This window comes from Epinephelus fuscoguttatus, linkage group LG3 (genome assembly GCF_011397635.1).
Source record: "Epinephelus fuscoguttatus linkage group LG3, E.fuscoguttatus.final_Chr_v1".
Lineage (NCBI taxonomy): Eukaryota > Metazoa > Chordata > Actinopteri > Perciformes > Serranidae > Epinephelus > Epinephelus fuscoguttatus.
The window spans coordinates 10791869-10816868 of record NC_064754.1 but is presented as its reverse complement, the minus strand read 5'-3'; the positions used below and the strand labels follow the sequence as shown (position 1 = coordinate 10816868).

The 25000-nt window shown below is 41.4% G+C and overlaps 3 protein-coding genes across 4 annotated transcripts in view; 1 reads left to right on the top strand and 2 right to left on the bottom strand.

Annotated features, from left to right (window-relative positions):
• LOC125886431 (protein Hook homolog 2-like) overlaps nucleotides 1–17353 on the bottom strand; it is a 44292-nt gene extending 26939 nt beyond the window's left edge. The window contains exon 1 of the mRNA XM_049572638.1: nucleotides 17316–17353. The gene's annotated coding sequence lies outside the window, so the exon portion shown is untranslated. The remainder of the gene's footprint in view (nucleotides 1–17315) is intronic.
• A 1649-nt stretch (nucleotides 17354–19002) lies between these two features.
• On the top strand, nucleotides 19003–21000 carry LOC125886428 (transcription factor JunB-like). 2 transcript variants are annotated; one of them, XM_049572635.1, is made up of 2 exons: nucleotides 19003–19460; nucleotides 19725–21000. In XM_049572635.1, exon 2 carries the CDS (start codon nucleotides 19763–19765, stop codon nucleotides 20669–20671), a length of 909 nt encoding a protein of 302 aa, XP_049428592.1. In that variant the 5' UTR covers nucleotides 19003–19460; nucleotides 19725–19762; the 3' UTR covers nucleotides 20672–21000. The 2 variants fall into 2 exon arrangements, with proteins under 2 accessions (XP_049428592.1, XP_049428591.1); XM_049572634.1 differs by having other exon boundaries at nucleotides 19003–21000.
• Nucleotides 21001–24125: 3125 nt separating this feature from the next.
• prdx2 (peroxiredoxin 2) overlaps nucleotides 24126–25000 on the bottom strand; it is a 6992-nt gene continuing 6117 nt past the window's right edge. The window contains exon 6 of the mRNA XM_049572637.1: nucleotides 24126–24523. Coding sequence (XP_049428594.1) covers nucleotides 24441–24523 — 83 coding nt within the window. The 3' untranslated portion in view covers nucleotides 24126–24440. The remainder of the gene's footprint in view (nucleotides 24524–25000) is intronic.

Genomic DNA, 25000 nt, shown 5'->3' with positions numbered 1-25000 from the left:
CAGGTGCACTTCCTTTACTGCTTTAGATGTGCAGAGAGACTTGTCTGCATTTTCCATCCTGCTAATGACCCTCACACATCTGTGACAGCGTCATAATTGTCAATAGGAAGTTGTTATCCCTGAAAATAAACAGGATGTTCGAATGTACTGTAATTAATTAAGAGCTGTTCTCAGAAGATGCTTCTGAGAAGTATAGTTGACAGAACTTGAAATGACGATGAAATGTCGCCACACATTTACAAACTCCCAATGTGTCAGATGCACTCACAGATGCATGAACACACAAATACACAATAGCCCCCACCTACACCTCACTACAGGAAATCGAGCATTTCCTGCTGCATTTGGCACAGGATGTGAGGTTAGTAACTCACCGTGTTTCAGTGTATTATGAATGAGAGCCACTCTCACTGTGGACCACAGTCTCACTCACAGCACTTTTGAAGTTCTATAATCAGTGGTAATCATATTTATATGAGATGCTCCGCTCCCACACATTTGATGAATGAAGATCTCGGTTTATAAAAAGGTCACGATGGAACGAACGTGTACTTTTATGAGTGTGAAAAAGACAAGATGGTAAATAAAAAACAGGCTGCATGCTGAGAGAACTGATTGGATATTCTCAAAGATCAGTACAAAACTGAAGCAACATTTATCAGATTCAACTTTTTAAATCAGACCTAATTTAGAGGTCTTACCAAACCCTAAATTGCTCCTTGTATGTGTGTATGTGGCAAGGAAAAGTACAGTACAAGTTGCTTTGGACAAAAGGGCCAAATGAATGTAGTGTAATGACATGCAGAGTTAATCATCCTCAATCAATCAATCCAGTAATGCCCATCAGAAACTGAAGTTGGCTTTGCCTTTAACCGTGAAACCATAAGTGCTCTACTCCATCAAACTCTTCATGCAAGCAGTTTTGTCTCTTAAAGACAAGAGGATCAAATTACCTAAGGAGGCTGGGTCTGAGTTTGACACAATCCAGTGCCCCTAGCAAGGTAATTAGAATGATCATAATAGGTCGATTACACAGGTGGTCATTATGGCTTGTTAATTAACACTGTGATGGGATTTGTCAGTGTGGCTGAAATGATTGTATTAACCTCTACATGTGGTGCCTTTCTTTTTTTTTCAGCTTTTCCAAACCCCAAAAACACGAGAGGGATAATTGCTAGGGATAGATTTAATGTGTGTTTATCTGCTCTAATGCATGTCAGCAGCAAATGTTAGCATGCCCAGCTAACTAGCTTCCCAACTACAGTAGAATCGTAAGGTTACTCCAAAGTCAAGGGCTCAATCCCAATGGCCTCCCTAAGACTGTAAACCCTGAAGCCTCAGGGACTTAATTAACATCACCTGGTAAATGTTTGAGTGCAAAAGGCTGCAAGGGTGTGAAATCTTATAAATAGGAACAGGACAGCTCCTTTGTGTCAAAATGAGTCAGTTGAGGTGGTTCGGGCATCTGATCAGGATGCCTCCTGGGCGCCTCCTGTTAGAGGTGTTCCGGGCACATCCCAGTGGTAGGAGGCCCCGGGGCAGACGCAGAATATGCTGGAGGGATTACATACCTCATCTGGCATGGAAACGCCTTGGGTTCCCCCAGGAGGAGCTGGAAAGCCTTGCTGGGGAGAGGGACGTCTGGGGTACTTTGCTTGGCCATGACCTGGCACTGGATAAGCAGATGAAAATGGATGGATGGATGGATGATGGGATGGACAGTACTTACATGGTGATGATAAAAAAAAACATGTAATGTGTAGTACAATTTTGGGTTTCAGATTTTTTATTTTATGTTTTTTACCATCTTCACGGGCCAAGGATTAGGTGTGTAGTAGAGCCTATGCTAATATTCCTCTGATTTCATGTGTTTTTATGGACTATCCTATGCCAGGCTGAACACCTATGTGCCAGTCAACCTTGTTTACTGTTTTTCTTTGCTTTTTTAAATGCCTCTGGACTTTTAGTGTCACAACACTGTGAATCGTGGGTAATTTCATCAGGTAAGGTCTGCAGAACAGAAAGTGTGCATAAAAGGCTCAAAACGTCTGGGGTAGAGCCCTAATGCACTTCGAGTCCGTGAGTGTGGAGATTGGGATTGGGCCAAGGAGTCTTTAGCTGGCTAGTTATTAGCTTACTAATATTTCGTCAGGTTTCATGTTATATTTGCAAGAACACACACTGTGCTTACCATATCAGAGTTTAGGTTCATGTTAGCTGCTCTGTCCCTTATTTGGTTTATAGAAGTTTACACTTCATCAGCTCCAGCCAAACTGGTTACCCAGGACAGTGTTATGTTTGTCAAACTCATCATCTAGTCATAATCCTTAAAGCCTCTTGTAAAAGCGAGACATACTTTTCTAACCTCTATGTTGCTTACCCAGGTTTATTTTTTTCTATAAAAGGCATACTAACAGGATTATGTTAGAACAAATAACATTTTAATTACACTTAGTACTAATTCGAACAAGCTCTACCCATCAAAACACGAATAATGGTGCTCATTTAGCACGTTCTCTACGCGTTAGTAAGGACATCATCAATAAACGGGTAAGGATACTGACTGTTTGTCTGGGACATGTAGCTTTCCCCTCAGTTTGTAAGGATTAGATGCAGCCATCATAAACATATTTAAGCACATTTTGCAACGTTTTCATTTTAAAACAGGTTAGCTGGAGATTCAATTTCAAACAAAGTTTAACGATGATCAACTCTATTAGCTTGCTGCAGTTTTCATTTCAGTCATCATCACTGACCATCATCAGTTAGATAAAACGTCTCCTTTTGTTTACTTCTGTCTAAAAAAAAAAAAGACTCTGAAGTTTCCAGTGGTAAATGTGCCACTCTTATCACTGTAAACTGCAGGGCTTAGCAGGGGGTCAATTAGCCAAGTGTCTGCAGAGCAACAGTGTCTGCATGTGCACACTTCCATGTGTGTTTGGTGTGATCAAGCAACTACATGGAAAGAAGACTTTCTGTCATCATGATTGTGTGTGCACCTATGTGTTCCTGCAGTGTAAACAAGGGTCAAGTGTTGCCCCTGGGCAGAATTTAAATACACTGCTTGTGCTGAGAATGTCTACATTCGAAAAACACCCCAGGGGCAAACAACATGCTCAGCGAAGCACACATAACACATGCATGTACACAGGGAGTGAAGAAGAGACGGACAAACAGACAGAGTGAGGGACAATGATAAGATGCAAGGAACAAAAGGAAGCAGAGATCTTTTTACACATCGCCTGATGGTTACTACCGTACCCATCTGATTGAGTGATAACACCCTGCACCTCATTTCTGGGCACCAGACTCCACCAGTAATACCAGACAGCTGGGAGGCAGAAAAAGCAAAAGTGCAGTTTAACCGTTTCACTGCCAGACAGAATTGAGTTGCTTGTGGTTGAGTGACTAAAAGCTTTCTCTCTCAGTCTCTATATATTAGTGGTTTCACGCCAATGAGTGTTGATGAAAGTGTCACTAGACCTCTCCCAGTCACGCCTGTCTCTACCGCTACCTGACAGATCACTACAGGGAGGCACTTTACCTCTGTCCACTACAGGCTGCTGCACATCTGTACAATCTGCACCTCCCTTAAATGAAACCAAGTGTTCTGATAAAACTTCACGTGACAAGGTTTATCTCATCACTGTAGATGCCAAAAATGAAGTGCTAACCACTTGTGGATGTCAGTTGCTGTGCAGAGGGGATGTTTTTTTGTCGAACTTATGACTACAAATGAGTCTGTGTTTTCCCCCCTGCTGTGTCTCTCTTTCCCCTTTGCTCTCATGGGAATGCAAGGGGAGTAAATATGAAGGGTGGAACTCGCAAAAATTACGTGATAAAAAACAGATGAGGGAAGTGACTAAACTAAGACCTTGGTCTTGAATATGAAAACAAATGTGAATGTAGCACAAGTGAAGTCATAAATCAGCCCCTAAATTCGATGTTAATTGGACAATAATTTAAAAAACATATGCATTGGTGTTGACGAATCATGTAGTTTGTGCACAGGCCAGTGTGTCTAAATAAAGGAATGTCTCTGCTTGCTTCTTTGCTGTTTCTCTGCTACTATTTTCATGAATGTTTGAAGCCAGTCTCTCTCAAATAGTGAGTGCAATAGTGGCTGCAAAGGTAACGTTTTCGTTGGATATTTGCATACATCTCCCTCATTACTCACCACTGTCATGTTGCAATTAAAATGGATTGACTACGGATGCCTACATCAGTAGTCCCTCCACTTTTAAGATTATTTTAATAACTTATAAAGCTCAACATGGTTTAGCCCCCAGTTATATAGCTGAGCTTCTGACTAACTATGCTCCCAGTCCAAGTGACCTGAGATCCTCAAGCCTACCCTAGTTGTTCTTAGATCGAGGTTGGTAACTAAAGGTGACCGGGCTTTTGCCATCAACGCCCTGACACTCTGAAAATCTCTGCCTGAGGAGAAAAGGCTGGCTAACACATTACCGGTTTTAAATCATTGCTTAAAACATATTTTTATCAGAAAGCTTTCCCTTTTAATGCCTGATTTGTTCTCACAAGTTATTATCTTGAGATTAATAAAGCACAAGATAAATAACTTGCGTGCACAAGATAAAAAAAAATGATCACCTTTCTAGATTTTCTGGGCTTCATACAAATCGAATCAGTGGCTCTGGTATCAGTTCTGTTTTGAAAAGAGTCTATGAAGCTGCTGTTATAAAGTGAATAATGTGGCCACAAAGTGACAATTTTGGGTTGAGATCAAATGCCAAAACATAGTGTAACAGTAGCACAAGTAGAGAAGATCATCAAATCAGCAAACTTTTCTCAGCAATGGTAGTTATAACAGAGAATCTAAAATTTGGTAAAATTACCACCATGACCGTACCAGACCAAGTGAGGCTGTAGCAGCTAAATTTTGTAAGAGGAAGACTGAGTACATTTTCTTTTAAAATTCTTACTTTAAAGAAACGTTTATATCAAAACCAGGTATCAACATCAATGTTTCTTTTTTTTTTTTTTCTCACTTGCCTGATCGGACAAATTTTTCTTGCCCCTATACAAATAGTTTTATTCATTATCTGGTATAAAATAACAACAAAGATTAACTGCCATGTGCAATCATTATTTAACTAAATGAATCAGAACAAGAACAAAGTGTGTCATAGATGTGAAGCAACAAACATTCTTGAAAATGGTATGACAAACCCCCTCCTTCTCCCCAGAGAGGAATTTGTTTATAGCGAGTGAGGGACTGAAGGCTAATGCATATGCTTTGCATCTAAAAACCTAAAAAAAAACATACAAAGTGATTGTTTTTTTTAATTACATATTTGCTTTGATTAAACAAACATGCTTGGCATTAGTGAATTTAATTATATATGTAAGATGCATAAAGCTAGTGTTAAGACTCTAATATCTTTCATATTACTGTAAAAACATCAACAAATTTCTTCTTTAAACAGCTTTATTAATTCAAGTTTCTCACCCAAAAACTAAATTTTACAAGATTAGATGTGATCCGAGCATGATAACGTTATAATCTAGCTTCGCCCAATACTAAATCTTACTAAATAGAGCTTCAACGCATCAGCATGTAACTCAATGCAACCTTTGTAAGCTGTTAGGTCTGTTATTTAGCCAATAGCTGCAAACAGCTGACAAATCACATTAACTAACTCTCCTTCTGCTGATTTCAATGTGGATTTGTTGTTTACAATATACCATTATCAGGTGAAAAAAATAGGGTGTGGCCCCCTAATTGTTCAGTTTGTAAACTAGAGCTTAACTAGGTCTACCCCAGGTAGAAGGCCCTGGGGTAGACCCAGGACACACTGGAGGGATTACATATCTCATCTGGCCTGGGAACGCCTTGGGGTCCCCCAGGAGGAGCTAGAAAGCATTGCTGGGGAGACGGACATCTGGGGTGCTTTGCTCGGCCTGCTGCTTTGTGACCCCGCCCCGTATAAGCAGATGAAAATGGATGGATGGAGTTCAGTTTGTTATATGCTAAATGATAGTTATAGGCTACATAACTACATGCATAAAGTTCCCTTTCATCTCGAGGGCGTCCTCAGGAAAGAGGTTCGTCCACAGCACGATTTTTATCGTCTCTGGGATGCCATTACTCTTAAGTCCTAAACTTTAATTCTTTTTTACCACTTGCCCTATTGTGGCATGTGAGCTATTGGATTTACTAATGAAAATTTAAGAGATTTAAGAACTAAATAATGACCTCAGTTATACTTCATCAACAGTCAACTGTATAAAAGACTAAAAATAAGGTGTAATATCTTTAAGAATGTTTCAGTTTCGGCTCTCACCAGACTCACTACCTTGGAATCTACAAAAACTTAAAAACACGCAAAAATAAAATGTCCCATATGCATATATCTGTGAGTGTACACATTCTGTATGTGTCATGTTAGTGGGGGAACTGAGGGGAGAGTTAACAGATGACACAAATGCATCTCATGCTCACAACAAGTGCCTGTGGTTTGTTGTTTCCATAAGACGCAGTGTTTGATGTTGTGGCTTTATGGTGTGTGTGTGTGTGTGTAATTTGTAATTTGACAATGGTTTATTTTCGCTGCGTGGTGTTAATGGTGAACTCTGTATGTAGCAGGCCAACACTGTAGTTAACCTTTACACACACATTGCACTGACAGGTCTGTGGGCTGTAATATGATGGTGAGTAATTTATCAGGAAATTCTTTTTACATCACAGAGCTGTCAGATAAAAGGCATCTCTGCACAAAATGTTCACACTGAATTATCACCGCACACGCACACACACACACACACACACACACACACACACACACACACATAAACACACACGTCAGTAAAAGAGCTTTAAAAAAGCAGATACAGTAAATGATGAAACAGACAGGCAGCAATATCTGCTCGCTCAAGGACTGAAACACCTCTCTTGATATGCCGACTGGCACAAATTATCTATGTAGGAGCCCACTTATAGCTTTGAGCGGAGGCATCTAATGCACGTAGATATAAACAGCAGTCGCCTTTGACCGCCTTTGTACTCTCTCACTTGGCTTTCTTAGTATGAGAACAACTATCCTTTGACAGGAAAGTTCCTGTCTGTGTGTGTGAGAGTGTGAGAGTGTGTGTGTGTGTGTGTGTGTGTGTGTGTGTGTGTGTGTGTGTTTGCATGTATAAGTGTGTGTGTGAAAACCCAAGCAGTTGAACCACTTCTGGTAAATAAAATTGAAGTGGGCTTCAGCTTGCTGGTGTCATCTCTACATTGCTGTGAAACAGACAGCAAATAACGAGGTCGAGTCAAACGTCTCTGACTGCTGAATTCAGATGAAAGTTTGAGGGGACTGAATGACTAATTAAGAGATAAAGTTAGCATGTATTATGACTGTGATCCCTCTCACTGGAGGAAATTTGATTATGAGATTAATATTATGTTAGTGCTGTGCTATGTGCTTGATATTAAAGCACTGATTCCAATGCATTAGGGGTTTTTAAAGCCACACAGATGTACACATTCAAACATCTTCTGGCTGAGGACATGTACGATTTTAAAAAACGACCACATCTATCAGAAAACAATGAAACCAGTAAATCGGGACAGCGTGGGCATTATGACTCTGCTGTGTTATCAAAATCTACATCACTCTGTTGAGTACAGTGTGATGTACTCATTGTTCTGATGAATGAATGAATGAATGACTGGATAGATGGGAAACTAACTTTCAAGAACTCCTTTGTGGTTTGGAGCAGTCCAGGAAGTTAAATACTGAAACACTGAAACAGCACACCCACATAAATTCTCTGCTTCTACAAGACGTAGACATTCATAAGTATTTTTGGGCATATCATTGCATCCACTTCTGCTCACCTCTGCCTTACTTCCAGGAAGCAATGGAGCGTAGAAGTGCTGAGTCTCAATGATCATCAGCGCTTCAGGCGCCTACACAGTTTCAGCCCAACTCACACCATTGATCTCGCCAGTAACCACGCGATTAGACTTACTGTCCTTTCCCTGTGTCTATTTAGTGCCTCTTTGATAAACATTTCTCATAATGCAGGTGCTCTCGATTGCTGGCAGGGATGCAGTTAGTAGACATGCAGACAACAAAAATTAAAGAAGTGCCGGATTTAGCACACAAGCTAATGCTGCAGACTGGTACATAGGCTACTGAAACCTACATGAATACAAGTAGAGAGAGACTGTTGTTAGAGATAAACTACTGAGAGACAGAACAGTTCTTAGAAATCTGTTTTCCTGGGTGTGTTGTTTGGGTTAAAAATTACTACAGAAATCAGATATGATCATTTTTGTTCGTATATCAGGAACAATCTACCATTGGCGACATTGTCTCTGCACTGAAAGATGAAAAATAGCTACCATCTCTCATTTAAATTACCTGCTGGGAAATTGTATAGGCCACAGTGAGGCTCTCACCTCAAACCAAAACCACAGCTTCTCATTTTACACGTCGAGAGTAAATAAGCCAAGTCATTTACCAGCTACTGTGATTAATGTTACGCTCTGCCCTCATGTGAACGGGCTCTCTTTTCTCACAGGTCAGTGTGCATTTCCTCTCCTCTTTATTTTCACAAGACAGGAGAGTTCAGTAGAAGATAATGTTGCAGAAAGTCCACACAGGACGGAGAGACATTTACATGAGGTCAGACTGCACACAGATAATTTCATGGCCATGAGCTCTAACTTGAGTGATAATGAAACACTACCCAACACTTAAAACAATTCTTAATTTAGACTCATGGTGCATAGTTTAAAAAAGGAGGATCAAAACTGATGTAGCAGGACCTGGAAAATCTTTTTTATTGCAAACATTATATTTCCTAAAAAACCTGGCGCCTACATTACCCACGATGCAACTCAGCCACCGACAGTTCATCAGACCTGTAAACTGACCTACTGTTAAAGTCCGAATAGAGCAGAAATAGATATTTGTTCTGAGTCTGTCACATCAAAGAAAAGAAAATTTAAATGATTAAAAAACTGCCAAGTATATAAAATTATGTTTCAAAATCGTGAAGAAATAAGCAACATTCTCCGCTCTGAAATGCTGGGGGCGTGACCACTGTAGATGCTGTGCTGAAGAATGAGCCGCTGCACAGCAACAGACTCTTGTCAGCTGCTAACCCAGTAGCACAAAGCACACACACCCCAAGCTGAAGAATGGGAAACACTGCGCAGTGACAGACTCTCTACAGCAGCTAACAGCAGCTAATGTTAGCACACAGCACACACCCACATTTGGGAGCAGTAACTGCCAGCAGGCCGGGAGGCCAATCTCATGACTTTTGCTTGTGGAACAGCCATTGAGAACAATTTGGGGTTCAGTATCTTGCCCGAGGGTACTTCGAGGCGCGGACTGGAGGAAACGCTGATCTTCTGATTGGTCGATGATCCACTCTACACAGCTGCCTGTCTGTGTGCACCGAAATTAGCGCTGAAGTTAGCACTGAAGTTAGTTCTAAAGTTAGTTTTTATAATGGAAGGGGTTATGTTTTTTCGTTTTTTATTTAAAAGGTCTAACTCTACAATTCAGTACTATATAGTTGTCAGTATTTCTTTAACATGTAGGCTAAAATGTGTAAAGAACGAGATCTCTGATTTTACTTTACCCAGACCTCAGTGGAGTTCTTCTTTTAAAAAGCCTCATCTTGAGAATATGGAATACCAAAAAATATAAAATGTTTATCTCGTTACATTCGCAGAGTATAAAGGGTTTGTTAAAATTGTTGAAAAGATGTGGAAAGGTCCACCATTCTCATATCTGTCTGTTAAATACGACACCAGGAAACAGCTATCCATCCATCCATTTTCGTAACCGCTTATCCTCTTGATATCCCAGCTGACATTGGGCGAGAGGCAGGGTACACCCTGGACAGGTCGCCAGACTATCACAGGGCTGACACATAGAGACAGACAACCATTCACACTCACATTCACACCTACAGACAATTTAGAGTCACCAATTAACCTGCATGTCTTTGGACTGTGGGAGGAAGCTGGAGTACCTGGAGAAAACCCACGCTGACACAGGGAGAACATGCAAACTCCGCACAGAAGGGCTCCCCTCCTGGGATCGAACCAGGAACCTTCTTGCTATGAGGTGACAGTGCTAACCACCACAGCACCGTGCCACCTTAAAAAACAGCTAGCTTAGCATAAAGACTGGAGTCCTAATTGGATTGGAGGCTTGGAGGCTTGTTATCATGATGAGGTTGCAATGCAACCAGCAGAGACTCCAGGAAGTGACTGCTCTTGACTGAAACCATAACCCCCTGTAGAATCACAACTTGTTGTTTTTGATTAAACAAACAAACAATATATAATATGGTAATCTGTGAGCTTTAGAGATACAAGAAGATGTATATTTTATAACCTTTTGGTAGAGCCAGGCCTCCTGTTTCTCCCTGTTTACAGTCTTTATGAGAATCTAAGTGAACTGACTTTTGGCTACAGCTTCATATCCATCGGACAGATATTGACCTTTTTTAACTGTTCCTTTCAGTGTGTGTGGGTGTGTGTGGGTGTGTGTGTGTGTGTGAGAGAGAGAGAGAGAGAGAGAGAGAGAGAGAGAGAGAGAGAACTCTAGATGTCTAGTGAAGGTTGTGTAATTAATATGTGATAGCATATTAGCAGATATGAAACTTTAATTTGTTTTATTATGACAGAATATTATGAAGAAATCCAAAGCAACCCATCACACTGCAGAGAATTACGAGTTTTTAAGAAGTTTACACAGCCATGAGTAATATGTGACCTTTGCAAGGTTGATCATGACAGCAGTGGCATGATTTTAAAATCTTATCTAGCATCTAAAGTAAATACAAAGCATCACAAAGCATGTGTAACACCTCATGACAGATCTCTGCTGATCCTGTGCGTCCGTTAGCATTACTGCTAACTTGATCCTTTCCAAGTCAGCTGTTGCCACACTGGCACCACAGCTGTCATTTTACCGCAACTTATTGAGGAAATGAAAATGTGGTGTACCCAAACCCTCCACACCCTGGCCTCCTGCCACATCACATTCACTTCTCCTATTTGCTCACAAAGAGGAACTCTCAGCCAGTGTCAGACAGAGGAATCGAACATCCGCAGCACATCCCATCTCTTCTCCCTGATCTTCCAGTTTAGCACAAATCTGAATCCAGTTGTCATATTCGTGTGACTAATTGAAGTGTCTAACAAATACAGAAATGCCCAGATGGCACTATGCTGCCTTGACATTGATAATGTGGCTTATGTACAAAGGTCAAACCACATTTGATTATGTCACAGCGCTGTGAGCAACCTTTTAGTCACTTACAGTATATCAGCCTTCATAGTTTCACAGCAAACATATGATGTGTCTTGTTTGGGTGTATTTTCAGAAAAGGGAGTGTTTGGCTTCCTACACACCTCTGTCACTTTACTATTACTATTACTGACACCAGTGTGTGACCTGTGTGGGACCTTTAGGGTTTTTTTATTGTGGCTCATATCCACTTCAGGCACTTCTCCAATAAAAGCCATAAAAAGTAAGTTTCTTCTCTTTTGTTTTTTGCAGTTTCCTTCAACAACTGCATTACAGTCACGAATGTAGGCTACAGATTAAGCAGCTGCAATCAAATAAAACGAGGTGAATTTCTTGCCACGCTAGCTGCATGGCTGTAGGCTTGGCAAAACCTGCTGGTCGGTCGATCCACCACTTTGGTCCAGACTCAAATATCTCAACAATTATGGGATGGAGTGACATAGAATTTATGGCACCCAAAGGAAGAATCCTAATGACTTTGGTGATCCCCTGACTTATCAACAAACACCATTATCAAACACTTGCAACTACTGACATTCCCATGAGCCTCAGCTGTGCTATGTGTTAGCACTGTATTAGCAACTAGCAACTGTTAGCATGCCAATTAGCAACTGTTAGCATGCCAAAATGTTCAACCAAGACAGTGAACATTATCCCTGATAAACAACAGCATGTCTTTGTGAATATGTTGTAATGCTACGATTAGCATTTAGCTTAAAAGCCTAAATACAGCTTTGTTTTTTTGGACCTGGACACTATTTTCCCATGTTTTTATGTCTAAGTAGTCTGAATGGGTGGAAGTTCGCTGCATAGATCAGCCTCTCATTGGGCGGAACGAGCCACCCGCTGAAGTCCCGCCCTACCACCTCCGGTTGTGTAGCAGTTTTCAAGCGCACTGTTGCTGTGGCACCGCCAAGAACGATTGTGATTGGTTGAAAGAAATATAAAAAGCTGGGGCGTTTTTTTTCTCCAATCTTAAAGTGAGAGTCAGCGCAGCCAGACCTTTCTTTTCTTGAGAAAGGTCTGGTGAGCGAGACTAATGTCTAAGTGACCAGTGGGAACAACAGGTTTGAATTAATGACTTTAGTTGTTCTTTTATCTGGATCATACTCTAACAAAGAGGTCTATCTCTTCAAGGACCCTTTCTATAATGTTGTTAGACACTTTTATCAACAATCTGAGGGTGCTTTCACACCTGCCCTGTTTGGTTTGGTTCAATCAAACTCAAGCTTGTTTGCCCCATAAGTGCGGTTTGTTTGGGCAGGTGTGAACACAGCAATCCCACTTGGGTGCCCATCAAACAACTCCGACCTCGATCCAAACCAATTGCAGTCACATGACACATTGTTTGGGTTAAACATGAGCATGTTACAGTCCTGGAGGATTATTAACATGCACCGCCTCCTGTACTGCCTTAATATGCACATTCAGTACAACCAATGCATCAAAACACTGTTTTCCAGTTGGAGCCGCGCCTCGTTTTCAAACTGAACAATGACAGCAATATAGTACACGATGATCAGCAATAAAATCAACCAGTGTAGTTGTCCCTCCATTGTGACATTAGAGAGTGTCATATGTGTCTTGCAAATGTTGCCAACTCTTCTGCAATGTTTTGTTTACTTCCTGGATTTTCAAGAGCAGCTTACTTGCACAAGGCGTGTTATCATGCCATGAGAACACAAACCACCTCAGGCAATTATGCAACTTTGTGACAAAATTAGTCCCTGATTCGGACCAAAGCAAGACAACTCTAGGTCTGAAAGCACCCTGAGCCTGTCAGTGGCAAAAAAACTGGATGTACATTGATAGTGCTCAGTTGCCTGCAAGGATTACTTTGCAGCATGTTTTGCCACTGCTGGCTGCAGCTGTCTCACTCAGTACTGGCCCAATGTCAAAAATTGTCCCTTAGACACAATGACATGGGAAAAGAGGGTCTAGGTTACCCTTTAAAGAGTCACTAACTCTGTGAACTCTATGTCTCGTTGCTATAATTGATCGGAACAAGACAAAGGAAGCCATGACCTTTGATAGACTGAAATATATCAAAACAATAGTTAACCTCATAGTGAACACTGCCATGCTCACAGTTTCACCCCCCTCATAATTAAGTTCACATTTTTGTCTTTTTCAAACATAAAAAAGGCCACAATGAGCCAGCTCAATTAATAAACCAAATGGGCATGTAAAATCAGATTAGACCTAATTAAAACCCCCACTTCCTGCTGTTTGCCTTTTTTACAGACTGGCAGAGTGACAGGGAGTTTAAGCATCCGTGTAGATGGAAGGGAAGTGGGAAGGACAGCTCCATATGCGTTACGTCAGCCCGGGGGGACAGCTGGGTCCGACTGTCTTTTCCTGCCACACTCATTTGGCCCCAGCAATCATCCTGTCTTGTGCTAAAGGTCTCTCGTCGCTACAAGGCTCCTTGGCACTATCTGGGAGCTACAGACGAAGAATATGCTGATTAAACATGCCTTCATTAAAGCGATTACACGCACAAGGCGGTTCAATTTCCCACGGGCAGCCAAATAACGATGAGGGGGTAAGAAGAAGGAAAATGCTTTTGGTGCGGGGATGGGGTTCACTTCATGGAGGAGAGGAGGGAGAGAAAGAGAAATTGACAATGGCTGCTTGTTAGCGTTAATTTAAGTGACCTACACCCTCTTTAAGGACTGACTAACAACAGTCTTCTGACTTAATATGCTGTGTGAGGGAGTGAGCTGTTCTCTCCTTGCGGGGACAGCCATCTTTTTGCCCTGACGAGCACCCCTACCTGACTCACCACACCTACAGGCCGCTTCCAGGTCATCGAGCTTCCAGCATGGAAGACCTTGCCAAAGATGCAGGAGAGACGTTACTTCTGGTTCATTTAATAAAGCCAGCCAGTGTTTTAGTGCCTGAATAAGCTGCGGAGATTGTGGTGGGAGGCGAGAAGGACAGGAGGGAGTTAAAGTCGTGATGAAGGCCAAATGAACATCAGCAGCTTTCAGGCATTCTTCAGTTTTGTCCTTTCCTGACAAAAGTTTTGTATTTGAAATGAGTGAAGGGCAAACAAGACTTTTTCTGGTGAGTGAATATTCACGCAAGCTGAATGAATTCCTCAAGCTATTACAGACAATCATTATTTTGAAAATCCAAATCACAATTTTGATTAAAAATTAACTGTAAACTCAACCTGATTTATAGAGAGTTGGTACTTAAAGAAGTATGTCACTGATGGAAAGATGTTCATTTCATAAATCTAGGCTGTCTGCAGTAGAAAGACACAAATACTTTTGAAATTGGTAGAAGAAATAGATAGAAGAAATTTAAAATCCAGTGGAAAAATCCCGTAGGCTTTTTGACGAAGGAACCAGGGTGACGCTAACTTCCACATCAGCCTAAAGAAAAACATCACTAGCAGATGTTTCTGAAGACATTTTAGTCGAGAAATAGGTAAAACACTGAAATAATCATGGTTTATATTTGATCAGCTCTGCCGAGTTTTACCGTTTGACCTTAGTTTGATCTGAGTTTGAGAGAGAAAGAGAAGGAAGGCTCTCTCTCTCTGGATTCACTCCTGTACTCTCCAGGTGCGTTTGGCTTTGAGATAAATTTTCATGGCGGCCAAAAAATGGAATTACAACTTCCAGGTCCATCACGTGATGCCATGTGGCCAAAAAGACTTACATTTTTAAAGAGACATCTTTAAATCAGTGGATTATTTTTTTAGCATAACAATCCCTGTGAGATGACTTGTTTCACTATCAGGATTTGATCCATTTGGTCCAATAACATTTAGAAAGTTTACAAGAGCAGCTCGATTAAATAATTTCATCCCCTTTTAAGTTAGCATAGCGCTAAAACAGAACTTAGCCGCTCGGCTCACGAAAATCTGTAGTGCGCTTGCACTATGGGCCAGGTAATGCAGAAGATCTGGGTATTTTGAAATTTTATAATCAGGAAGTAGAACGTTTTTGGCTTTGTGCACCACTGAGCAATTTTCATACGAATGAACGGGGCCCTGCCTCCAATACTGTATCCAGTTCTCTTGATAAATTCATAAAATTGACGCAGAAAATGCGTAATTCAGTTCAAGCAACAGCTCTTGAGTCAGCATAAAACCACTGGATGATGTCAACTGTTCATTCACAATAACTGCCCATACTGTTATGATACAAAACTGGTTAAAAATCAGCAAAGTATTCCTTTAGCCTAATTATTTTGCAATCCATCTTACTGGTACCACATCATCACATTCTCAGTAAAAACAATATTTTGGAAGGATGATTCATAACTGAAAGAGTTTAGGCGGGTTGTTGACACTATAGACTTTCTTATAAGTGACACACTTGTACAGTGCAATGTGACAAATTCAATTATTTCCTCTAATATATGCTATTGCAGACTTCTGCCTCCCACAGTTCACTTCAGCTGCCCTCAGTCTCTCTCCTGGGCACAGCCGGCAGTCATCACGTACCCCAGTGATGTGCTAATAGCCAGAGAAGAGCAGAAAAAGGTGTCTTTATATGGCTCAGCCACAGGCACCGTCTGCACCGCTGTGGGTGACGGCACCTATACCCTCCTCTGTTGCTTTCATGTTATTTTTTCTTCATATTTTCACTGCTGCTTTTGTTCTTTATTGCCCCACTGTCAACCTGAATCACACCAGAGCTCAAGGAAAGTGACAGAATCGTACACATGAGGTGTTTGAACAGTGCGTCTGTGAATTCTGGTGCATAGCCGCATGTAATCATGTGCATGCAAGCAAGAAATTGTTCAGAGCCTCAGAGCCAATTAAGGGTCTCAAATAGGAAAGTCACATGTAAATATTCTATAGTAGAGTTTCTGGCACGTGCATATTTAGCAACGATAAGCAAAATAAAAAGGCTTTTATATCGTCTTCACACTCTCTGGGGCGGCATGAGATTCTCAGTCACATTATCAGTGAAAAAAGAACAGCTGGCTGACCATATATAAATGAAATGACAAGAAACAGTCACCTACTAATAATCTTATCAGAAGCAAAAATGTATCATTAACAAACCACAAGCGATGAGAGGTCCCAGTTTTGAGACTAAAGTGACCTTTAGTGAAGTAGATGAGGTCACTGTGAAACTGGAACTGACCACTGAGTGATACTTCACTCTGTTTCCCTGAATCTACTTCTGTTTCTCTGTTTCCCTTGACGTTTCTTCTCACTGACAGGAGGCACATCACACCATGGTTTCAGTGGAAGGAGCTCAGCCCAAACTGACCATTGCATGACCGCTGGCCAAACTGCAACCTTCGACTCCCATAAATTGAGGAAGTTCATGGGATGAGGCTGATGTTGGCTCAGATGATCTAGAAAATGCTTGCCTAATGCCTGTGATGTTACTGAAAAATATGCAGCAGATCTGTTGACGGATAATGTCACTGGTATCTCTCGTGTATCATTCCTGGTAAGGCACTGGTGTTAAGATGATGGCAAAAGTTCAGTGGTCAGTCTTATCTTATAATATAAGGGAAAGCCCCATTTGCAATTTAAAGAGAAGAGTTTAAAGTGTATCTCAAATTCAGCATCAAATGAAACTGTTGAAATTTGAATGATCGCTAAACCTGGCCATCACATACACGTTAAAGGGACACTGCACCAATTTCACACATGAAGTTCAGTTTGTTTGTTATAAGAAGTACTGCTCAGTCTGTAAAAATACTCCATGCAGAGCTATCCTCTGTAGCGCTGCATGGAGTATTTTAAAGTCTAAGAAAATAACCCAGATGATGTCATCATTTCAAGAAAGATGCTGTTAAATTGCATTATGGGAAATGCAGGATCCTGTGACTCTGGAGCTTGACTCAAAAAATCCAAAAAATCTGGATGTTTTGGCCTCTGTGTCTTCCATTTTATCTAATCTGTCTCTTGAGACAAAACTAAAAGGCTGGAGTATCTCGACTGAAAACAGGGTCATCTTTTTACAGCTCGAAATAAAAGACACTGTAAAATGGCAAATTCCACACACAACAATCACACTGTGAGTCCAAAAATTCAGTAATTACCTCATTATCTGCCACAGGCCTTCGATGGCATCTCTCTTGTCCTGTCTGCACAGCGGACCATCAGAGGACTCTGTCTGTCATAGAAAAGCACAGGAGACAATATAGTTAAAATTGAACTATTATACCCACAGTGCAATGGTGTGATACTCCCATTATCTTTAATGGTTTGGGAGAGCTTAAGACATTATGACTACTCTGTTTAATGTTACAGGTGATATGGATTAGGGTTAGTGACAACATGATGACTTTCAATATGGGTGAACTTTAATTTACGAGGCAACTTCTATAACTAAGAATAGCCCTGTCCTCCACTGATAGGTGGAGAACAAGTAATTTCCACAATTGACTACTTGCCTTGAATTATTATCGAGTACTCGTGGAAAAAAATAATAACAGGTAGGGGTTAAATTTAGCCTACCTTTCTGCACTGCATAGACAGTGGAGATACACTATGATACGCAAGTTTAATGTCAGCTTACACTGCAAATTTTTGTCATTTATTTTATTGAAACACTTCCAAACATCACTTGTATGCACATAAGGGAAAACATAAGAGAAATGGTGGAGTTGAGTGTGTATTAAAGTAAGAGAAAGAAAAGAAGAAGAGAAAAGAAAAATGCAAAAGCCATCATAAAAAAAGAAGAGGAACAAGAAATTTGCAAATAAAATATTCTATTATAGTGTTTTATATTGTTATTGTATAGTTGCTATGCTGTTTATTTGTGTTCATTTGTAGCTACTTTCTGTTATAAACACAATATATAACAGATGTTATATGGATCTGTGCAGATATTCAACAGAGCAAAAAATAATAATTGTGCAATTACTCTACACGTTACCAACACTGATGTCCAAATCGAGTGCTCATGTCATCCTTAAAACATTTGAAAAGATGGGTAAGATGCTGCCATAGTAATGAAGGAAGAGAACAACACAAACACACACATGTGACCCGAGGATAGGTGTAAGCAGAGGGCTGTAAAGTCGAACTAGACGATATGAACGTGCGTGGGCGAATGGCCCTCTGGGAAATGATTCAGAGGTCATTACCATACAGCGAAGAAAAAGACGTCTTTCTGACAAACAGGTGTTCAGTTCGGGGGGACATTTCTTTACTCTCAGATATCTTTAAGGCTCCATCACTTGTTTACGCTCCCTTAAATTTCTACATGAACATTAAGTTCGGTGCACTTAATAAAAACATTTAAAACAGTGAAATAAATGAGACATTACTAGTTTTTAATTTCTAATACTACAGATATATGTTATATGAGCAGCACTGGATTCGTTTTATGATTATTATCTCTCTCCATCCATTACCATTATTATCTATCATTTTATTGTCACATGATTAGCCTGCAGTCATGTCTGATACCCCGAGCATATGTACACTTTTGCCAGACACCCATTATGCTTCATGCATTTTTGAAGACATCACGCCCAAGAGTTTACGCCACCTATCCATCCTCTCCCTGCCTGCAGGGTGAAGGAGGGCAGCAGTGCGCCTCCTCCGCCTCCCACATCCCGGAGAACTGGAAGCACGCCAGGATGGGATTGGCTTCCCGCTCCTGTCAGGGAGGAACTGGTGCGCCAGGATATCCAAATATGGACTGTCCGATATCAGCAAGGATCGCATGACTCAGCACCAGACTATATATCCTTACCGCTGGTGAGAATGAAAGGCAAAGTGGCTGTTGGAGTGTTTAAGTGTCCCAGAACGGATAGAAAAGGATTGATGTGCCTTGGGAGTGTCTTTACGCTGTGAGACACATTCAAACTGACTTGGTAATAAAGGGTACTGAGTGTGGATGCGCACTTGATGTATTTTATATATTTACCTGGACTGAGTTTCCCCAGCGCCGAATAGGCCTCGTCTTGTTTACAGTCCTTGTTCCCGGCAACAACGTCATCAAGCGCTTTTGACATCCACGGAGGCGGGGACCACGGAGGAAACAACCAATCAGCAGGCTGCTCGGAGCGCTCGTGGAGCCGGATGATATAAGTAGAGCAGAGCAAGTCGGCCCCTTGTCATTTAAGAGGAAACACGAGTGGAGCACATTCAAAGCAGAAAAGACTCTCCTACACACGAGTGGAATCAAAACATCTGAATTAGTCACTGGACTCCGCTTTGAATTCAACCAAAAGGTACAAATCGACGACTTGGTACAGTACAGTTCCACTATTTTGGAAGTTTTGCTCTGTTTTTTTTTGATAGCTTTGGTCTTCAGTATAATAATACAGCGGGACTTTGTGCTGGAGATTGAATCAGCTGGGACACTAAAGCTTCGGTGTCCAAGCAGCATCTTTGCAGCGCACTCTTGTATTTTGACTGTCTGATTTGAAATATGTCCACAATAATGGAACAGCCTTTTTATGACGACTCGTTTCTCTCTGCTTATGGCCATTCAGGCGCAGCCCTGCCAGACTACAAGCTCCTAAAGCAGAATATGAACTTGAACTTCTCCGATTCATATCGGAACTCAAACTTCAAGTCACAGCACCTGCGCGCCGACAGTGATTTCTTTTCGGCCGGCACGGCGGACGTGGGCTCACTGAAGCTCGCCTCTCCTGAACTGGAGCGACTGATCATCCAGAACAGCAACGGGGTCATCACAACCACACCGACACCTGCCCAGTACCTGTACAACCGCGGGATCACGGAGGAGCAGGAAGGCTTTGCTGACGGTTTTGTGAAAGCTCTGGACGACCTGCACAGGATGAACCAGATGGCTCCTCCAAACGTGTCCATCGGTGGAGTTGCTTGTGGCGTCCCCGGTGGAGTTGTCTGCTCGGCTCCAGCCACGGTGTTCGGCTCATCCATGCAGCCAGAGGCGCTCGAGTACACCACCTTGGGCAGCTGTACCACCAACCCCAGCCTGTCCTCAGCCTCCAGCTATCCCTCCACCACCATCAGCTACCTGCCGCATCACCAGTACCACCAGCATCCCCAGGCTGTTGCGCACGGATCACACCATTTCCAGCACTCCCTGGCCGGCGCTGGCATCCACTCGCAGCGGTACGGCGGGTTGAAAGAGGAGCCTCAAACGGTTCCTGACATGCAGAGCAGCGACGGGTCTCCTCCGATGTCCCCCATCGATTTGGAGAATCAGGACCGGATGAAAGCGGAGCGCAAGCGGCTGAGGAACCGGCTCGCAGCCTCCAAGTGTCGAAGGCGCAAGTTGGAGCGAATCTCTCGTCTGGAGGACAAGGTGAAAGTGCTGAAAACAGACAACGCCGGACTGTCAAACACGGCTTCTGTACTGAGGGAGCAGGTGGCCCAACTCAAACAGAAAGTCATGACACATGTGAGCAGTGGCTGCCAGCTCATGTTGGCGCCCAAAGTGAAGTCTTATTGAAGAAACAAAGCACTTTTAAAAACACTGGACATGAACTGCACTGATACACAATGAACAATGTCTAATACATATGAGAGAACTGGACTCTGATGGTTTCTGTCTGAAAGACAAACAACAGAAAAATCACGCAAGACTAAAACACTTGGGCATTTTTTAAAAGTTTTTAAAAGTGTCGTCTTGGCTTTGCCTGTTTACATTTTACTTTAATTGCAATCTGTGATACATTCTCATGTAAGTTATTTGTGTTTGTCAGGTTGAGCCTGATGAGCATGCGCTTTTTTTACTTGTACAGTATATATTTAAGTAAATGAAATTATGAAACTAAGAAATATGTGTTGCTGTTTCTTTTTGCGCTATGTGTATTTAGAACTCTTAGGGTTATTACGGTAATTCTCGTTAACGTAACCACTCTCGTCTGGTCAGCAGTTAAGTTTCAGCAGCAGACAGTTGCTTGACGTTGGAGACGTCCCAGCGTAGGATTGTTTCCCTATTGACGCACATGCGTCAGTCCTTATATGGTCAATTTTGCTGGCAAACGTCATATAACGAAAAGGTTTCCGGGAACTCCCTCCTACATTGCCCGTCAAAAATGCTGCGCGCTCCCCTTCACACCACAATGTGTGTGTATGTGTGTGTGTAAATGAAGAGGTTTGTCAATAAGTGGTTTATTCGAGTTGAGGGAGTTTCCCATTCTGCTTTCAATTTCCCAAAACAAGTCGTGAGAACACTAGCTCAGGAAAAATGGTAGAAAAAAAAAGTTCCAGACAAACATGCAGAGTAGACTTTCTGTCTGATGGTCGAGAGCTAGTCTGAAATTACAAGAATTAGTGTCAACAATAGCTGGCAGGAATACATGTAGGGGAGGAGAGGTGAGAAATTATATATAGGATCCACACATAACAGAAAATAGACAATAAATTATATGAACTAGGTCACAAAACATGAATTATTGTATCTGGAGAGTGATGATATTGAGAGTGGGGTCAGTTGGGACACAGAATAACATCCTATTGATCAGAGACCACTTGAACAGTAATACAAATAATATGATCCCTGAACAGATACAAGTGTCAGCTAACAGTTTATCAAGTTTTTAGACCCCAACACAATGTACAGGGAGTGAATTTTCCCAAGATGTTTAGGACACTTTGTTCTGGGCTTAAAAACACAGTCTTGTATTTCAATGTCACCTGTCTGCACATCTCTCTGAAAAAACTACATTTGTGAAATGATTATATTTTCATAAATTACTGAGATAAGGAATTTGACTGTCTTCCGAGTCTTTATTTCAGTTTCACCTACCACAGGGTGTCTACAGATATAACCAAGTTAAATCTAAGACTTCTTAAGAGCTTTTTAATACCACCTTATATGAAATTTAAGACCAGACCTGTAATGGAAATTCACAATATACATATATATAATTGTGTGTGTGTGTGTGTGTGTGTGTGTGTGTGTGTGTGTGTCACATGTGTAAGTACTCTTTCCAAGTAAACGCACTGATGTCAGATCAAAATGAACAGTCAGAAAAAATAACAATTGCGTGAGATTAAGTTTGATGTGTCATAACTGCTAGTTATTATTGCAGCAGTTCTTCAGTCTGTGCAATGATTGCAAACAGTCATTAGGTCTGTCAGGCTGGAGATATTTTGACAGTGATGTGACCAAAAATATTTAAGATCCATTGAATCTGAATTTAAGACAGTTTAAGACCTTTTAAGGCTTTTAAGGACCTGTAGTCACCTTGCTATCAACTTTATGTGGTTACCATAGGCCACATGCTGCCTATAAATTTGTGTTGGCTACTGAATTTGTTTCAGTTTCCTTAAGAATAAATAAATACAATTAAATGAATAAATAAAACAACTTCAGAGTAAAACAAAAAGTTAAATAGGTGAATTCTGCTCATCAAAATATGGGTTGATATGTAGGCCTATATGAAGTTCATGCAGTCAGCATTCACTCTAACTTCACAGTGGGTCTTATTCTTTTAGGAAAACCTTTGTCTTGTTTTAGTCTACATTTATTAATTTGTAACACGGTAGAAACTACTAACAGTACTGTCCAAACTGCCTGGGGTTAGTGTCCCAACTGTTCCACGGAGAGCAGACACACCTTGGACTCCTGTGCTGGCTCCTAATAAAAATTCAGTCAGCTAACGCCAGCATGAACCGACAGGCCAGAATCTCAGCTCTCCAATGATATGCTTTTGGTATGTGGCATGACTGTAAACAGTGCAGTAGAACTAAAATAGGAAAAGAGCCAAACATCTGCTAACATGCTGTAGATACTAAAACAGTGTACAAAATGTGGGGAATAGTGAGAAGGTGTCTACTTTGAGGTTGAAAGTGAAGAGGGTTTAGTATGCGGATGGTGAATGTCATAGGCAAAGTTACTTTCTAAACCCCCCCTTTCCCACTGCACAAACACTAACACCTGCTAACATCTGGCTTTGGTAATTAATGGGAAAGGTTACAATCGTCATTCACACCAGGGACACGTCTCTGCGGTAGTCATGGGTATTTATCAGCTCCAATCGGCAGTAATGGGAATATAACACCCCAGTGGACGTGCTAATTTTGGCCCCTTTACCAGAGAGATGCAATGATGGGCCGCCACAAATACCATTCTTACCTTTAAATTATTCTGCACAAAGTTTGAAAGACAGGCTGAGTAAGTAAGGGATATAAAAAAGAAGTAACAACCGTAACATGTTCACTGGGCTCCATGCTGTTTCTTACTAACATGTTTCCAGCCTGTCAGTGACGTTGAATGTGTAGCACCTATTTTTAGCAAGTGTTACCATGTTAAAAAACCCACACACATGCACTAATTTGGGTGGAAAAGGGGGTATAACTTGCCAAAGAGGCACTGTCCCACAGTCTCCCCTACCCCACTGTTCTTACTTCAGTAAATATGACATGGACTGTGACGACTGATCCAATGTTACCTGAAAAAAGTACTGCCAATACACTGAAAAGGATTTAAATTTAAAAAAAAAAAAAAAAAAAACAGGGGATACACACGGATAAATATTTTCCTCAAACAATCAGAAGGACCTGGAACAGTCATGCAGATCTGTGTGAACTCATACCCAACAATCCAATCTTTCCCAAGAGCTGCAAGAGCTGCAAGAGCTGCAGAGTCATTTGGCAATGCCAGGTTGTTGTGCTGAGTCAAACACCACAATAACTCCAACATTAACCAATACTTCAGCCTTGTGACGCGCTCAGATCCTCAGCCAGGCACAGGGCCCGGGACTGATACATCAAGTTAATCCCTAAAATGTCTGTTGGTGTAATACTTCCAAGTTGTAAAGTCACCAAACTTGTAGGCACTGAGAGCGGATCCAGGAAGAACTTTGGCTCCATCTAGTGGCCACAAGTGGAACGACTTTCATAACATATACAGCAATGCTGCCATGTTCATCTGACAAAAACGCACGTACCAGTCGTCACAATTTTCCCACTGTTTTAATAAAGATGACAGCAAATTATCAAATTACAGCAAGGAAAAATAGCAACATTTTTTCTGAAAAAGGAACAAAACAGCTTTAGTTTCAGTGCTTGAGACTATGAGGTCGCCCCACCAATTGTACACTGGACGTACAAAGATAAAGATTGGCAACAAAAGATTTACCTAACAAGTGTTTTAATGTTGTTGGGTTTAATACGTGAAAATGGACGCCATGAGATACTGCTTCAAAGGTACACCTCTCATCCAAAAGGCAGGCTCTACGGTTAGGAAGTCAGCGAGAAGACCTTCATATTTACTGCTTGGAGAAGAAGGCTTTGCTCTTCTCGACATCGGGAACGATGGTGTCGCTCCCAGGTTTCCAGCCAGCAGGGCACACTGTGTGTAGAGAGGAGTGACAAAGTTTAGCACAAGGCGCAAGTAACGGACATTGAACTTTGCTTACAGAGAGAACAAAGCACGTGTGAATAGCCTAGAGGGTAAACCAATAACACAAGGCAATGTCCACATACTAAGCCCTCTAAATCAGTTTATAGCTACAAGCAACCTCATTTTGTTCTTTTAAACTCTAGGTGTGAGGTGTGCCATACAAATAATCTACACCCATAATGCCAACTGTTTCTATAAGATGTGAATGTGACCAAGAAAATTCACAGATAAAAATGAGGCTGAGGAGCTTGTAACCACCTGAACAGAAAATAAATGCAGACACCACTTTCTCAGCTCTAACTTCGCGGCAGGTCATCATAAGGAGGAGATGTTACTGATTAAACTTCTAGGAGCTGATGCAAAGGCCAGCAACATAATCAATGCCTTTAGTTACAGATTACTGACCGATTAATCCATTTGATTTAC

Bases quoted from the DNA above. Each gene is read 5' to 3' on its own strand.
- LOC125886428 (XM_049572634.1), top strand. From the start codon at position 19,661: ATGTCCACAATAATGGAACAGCCTTTTTATGACGACTCGTTTCTCTCT.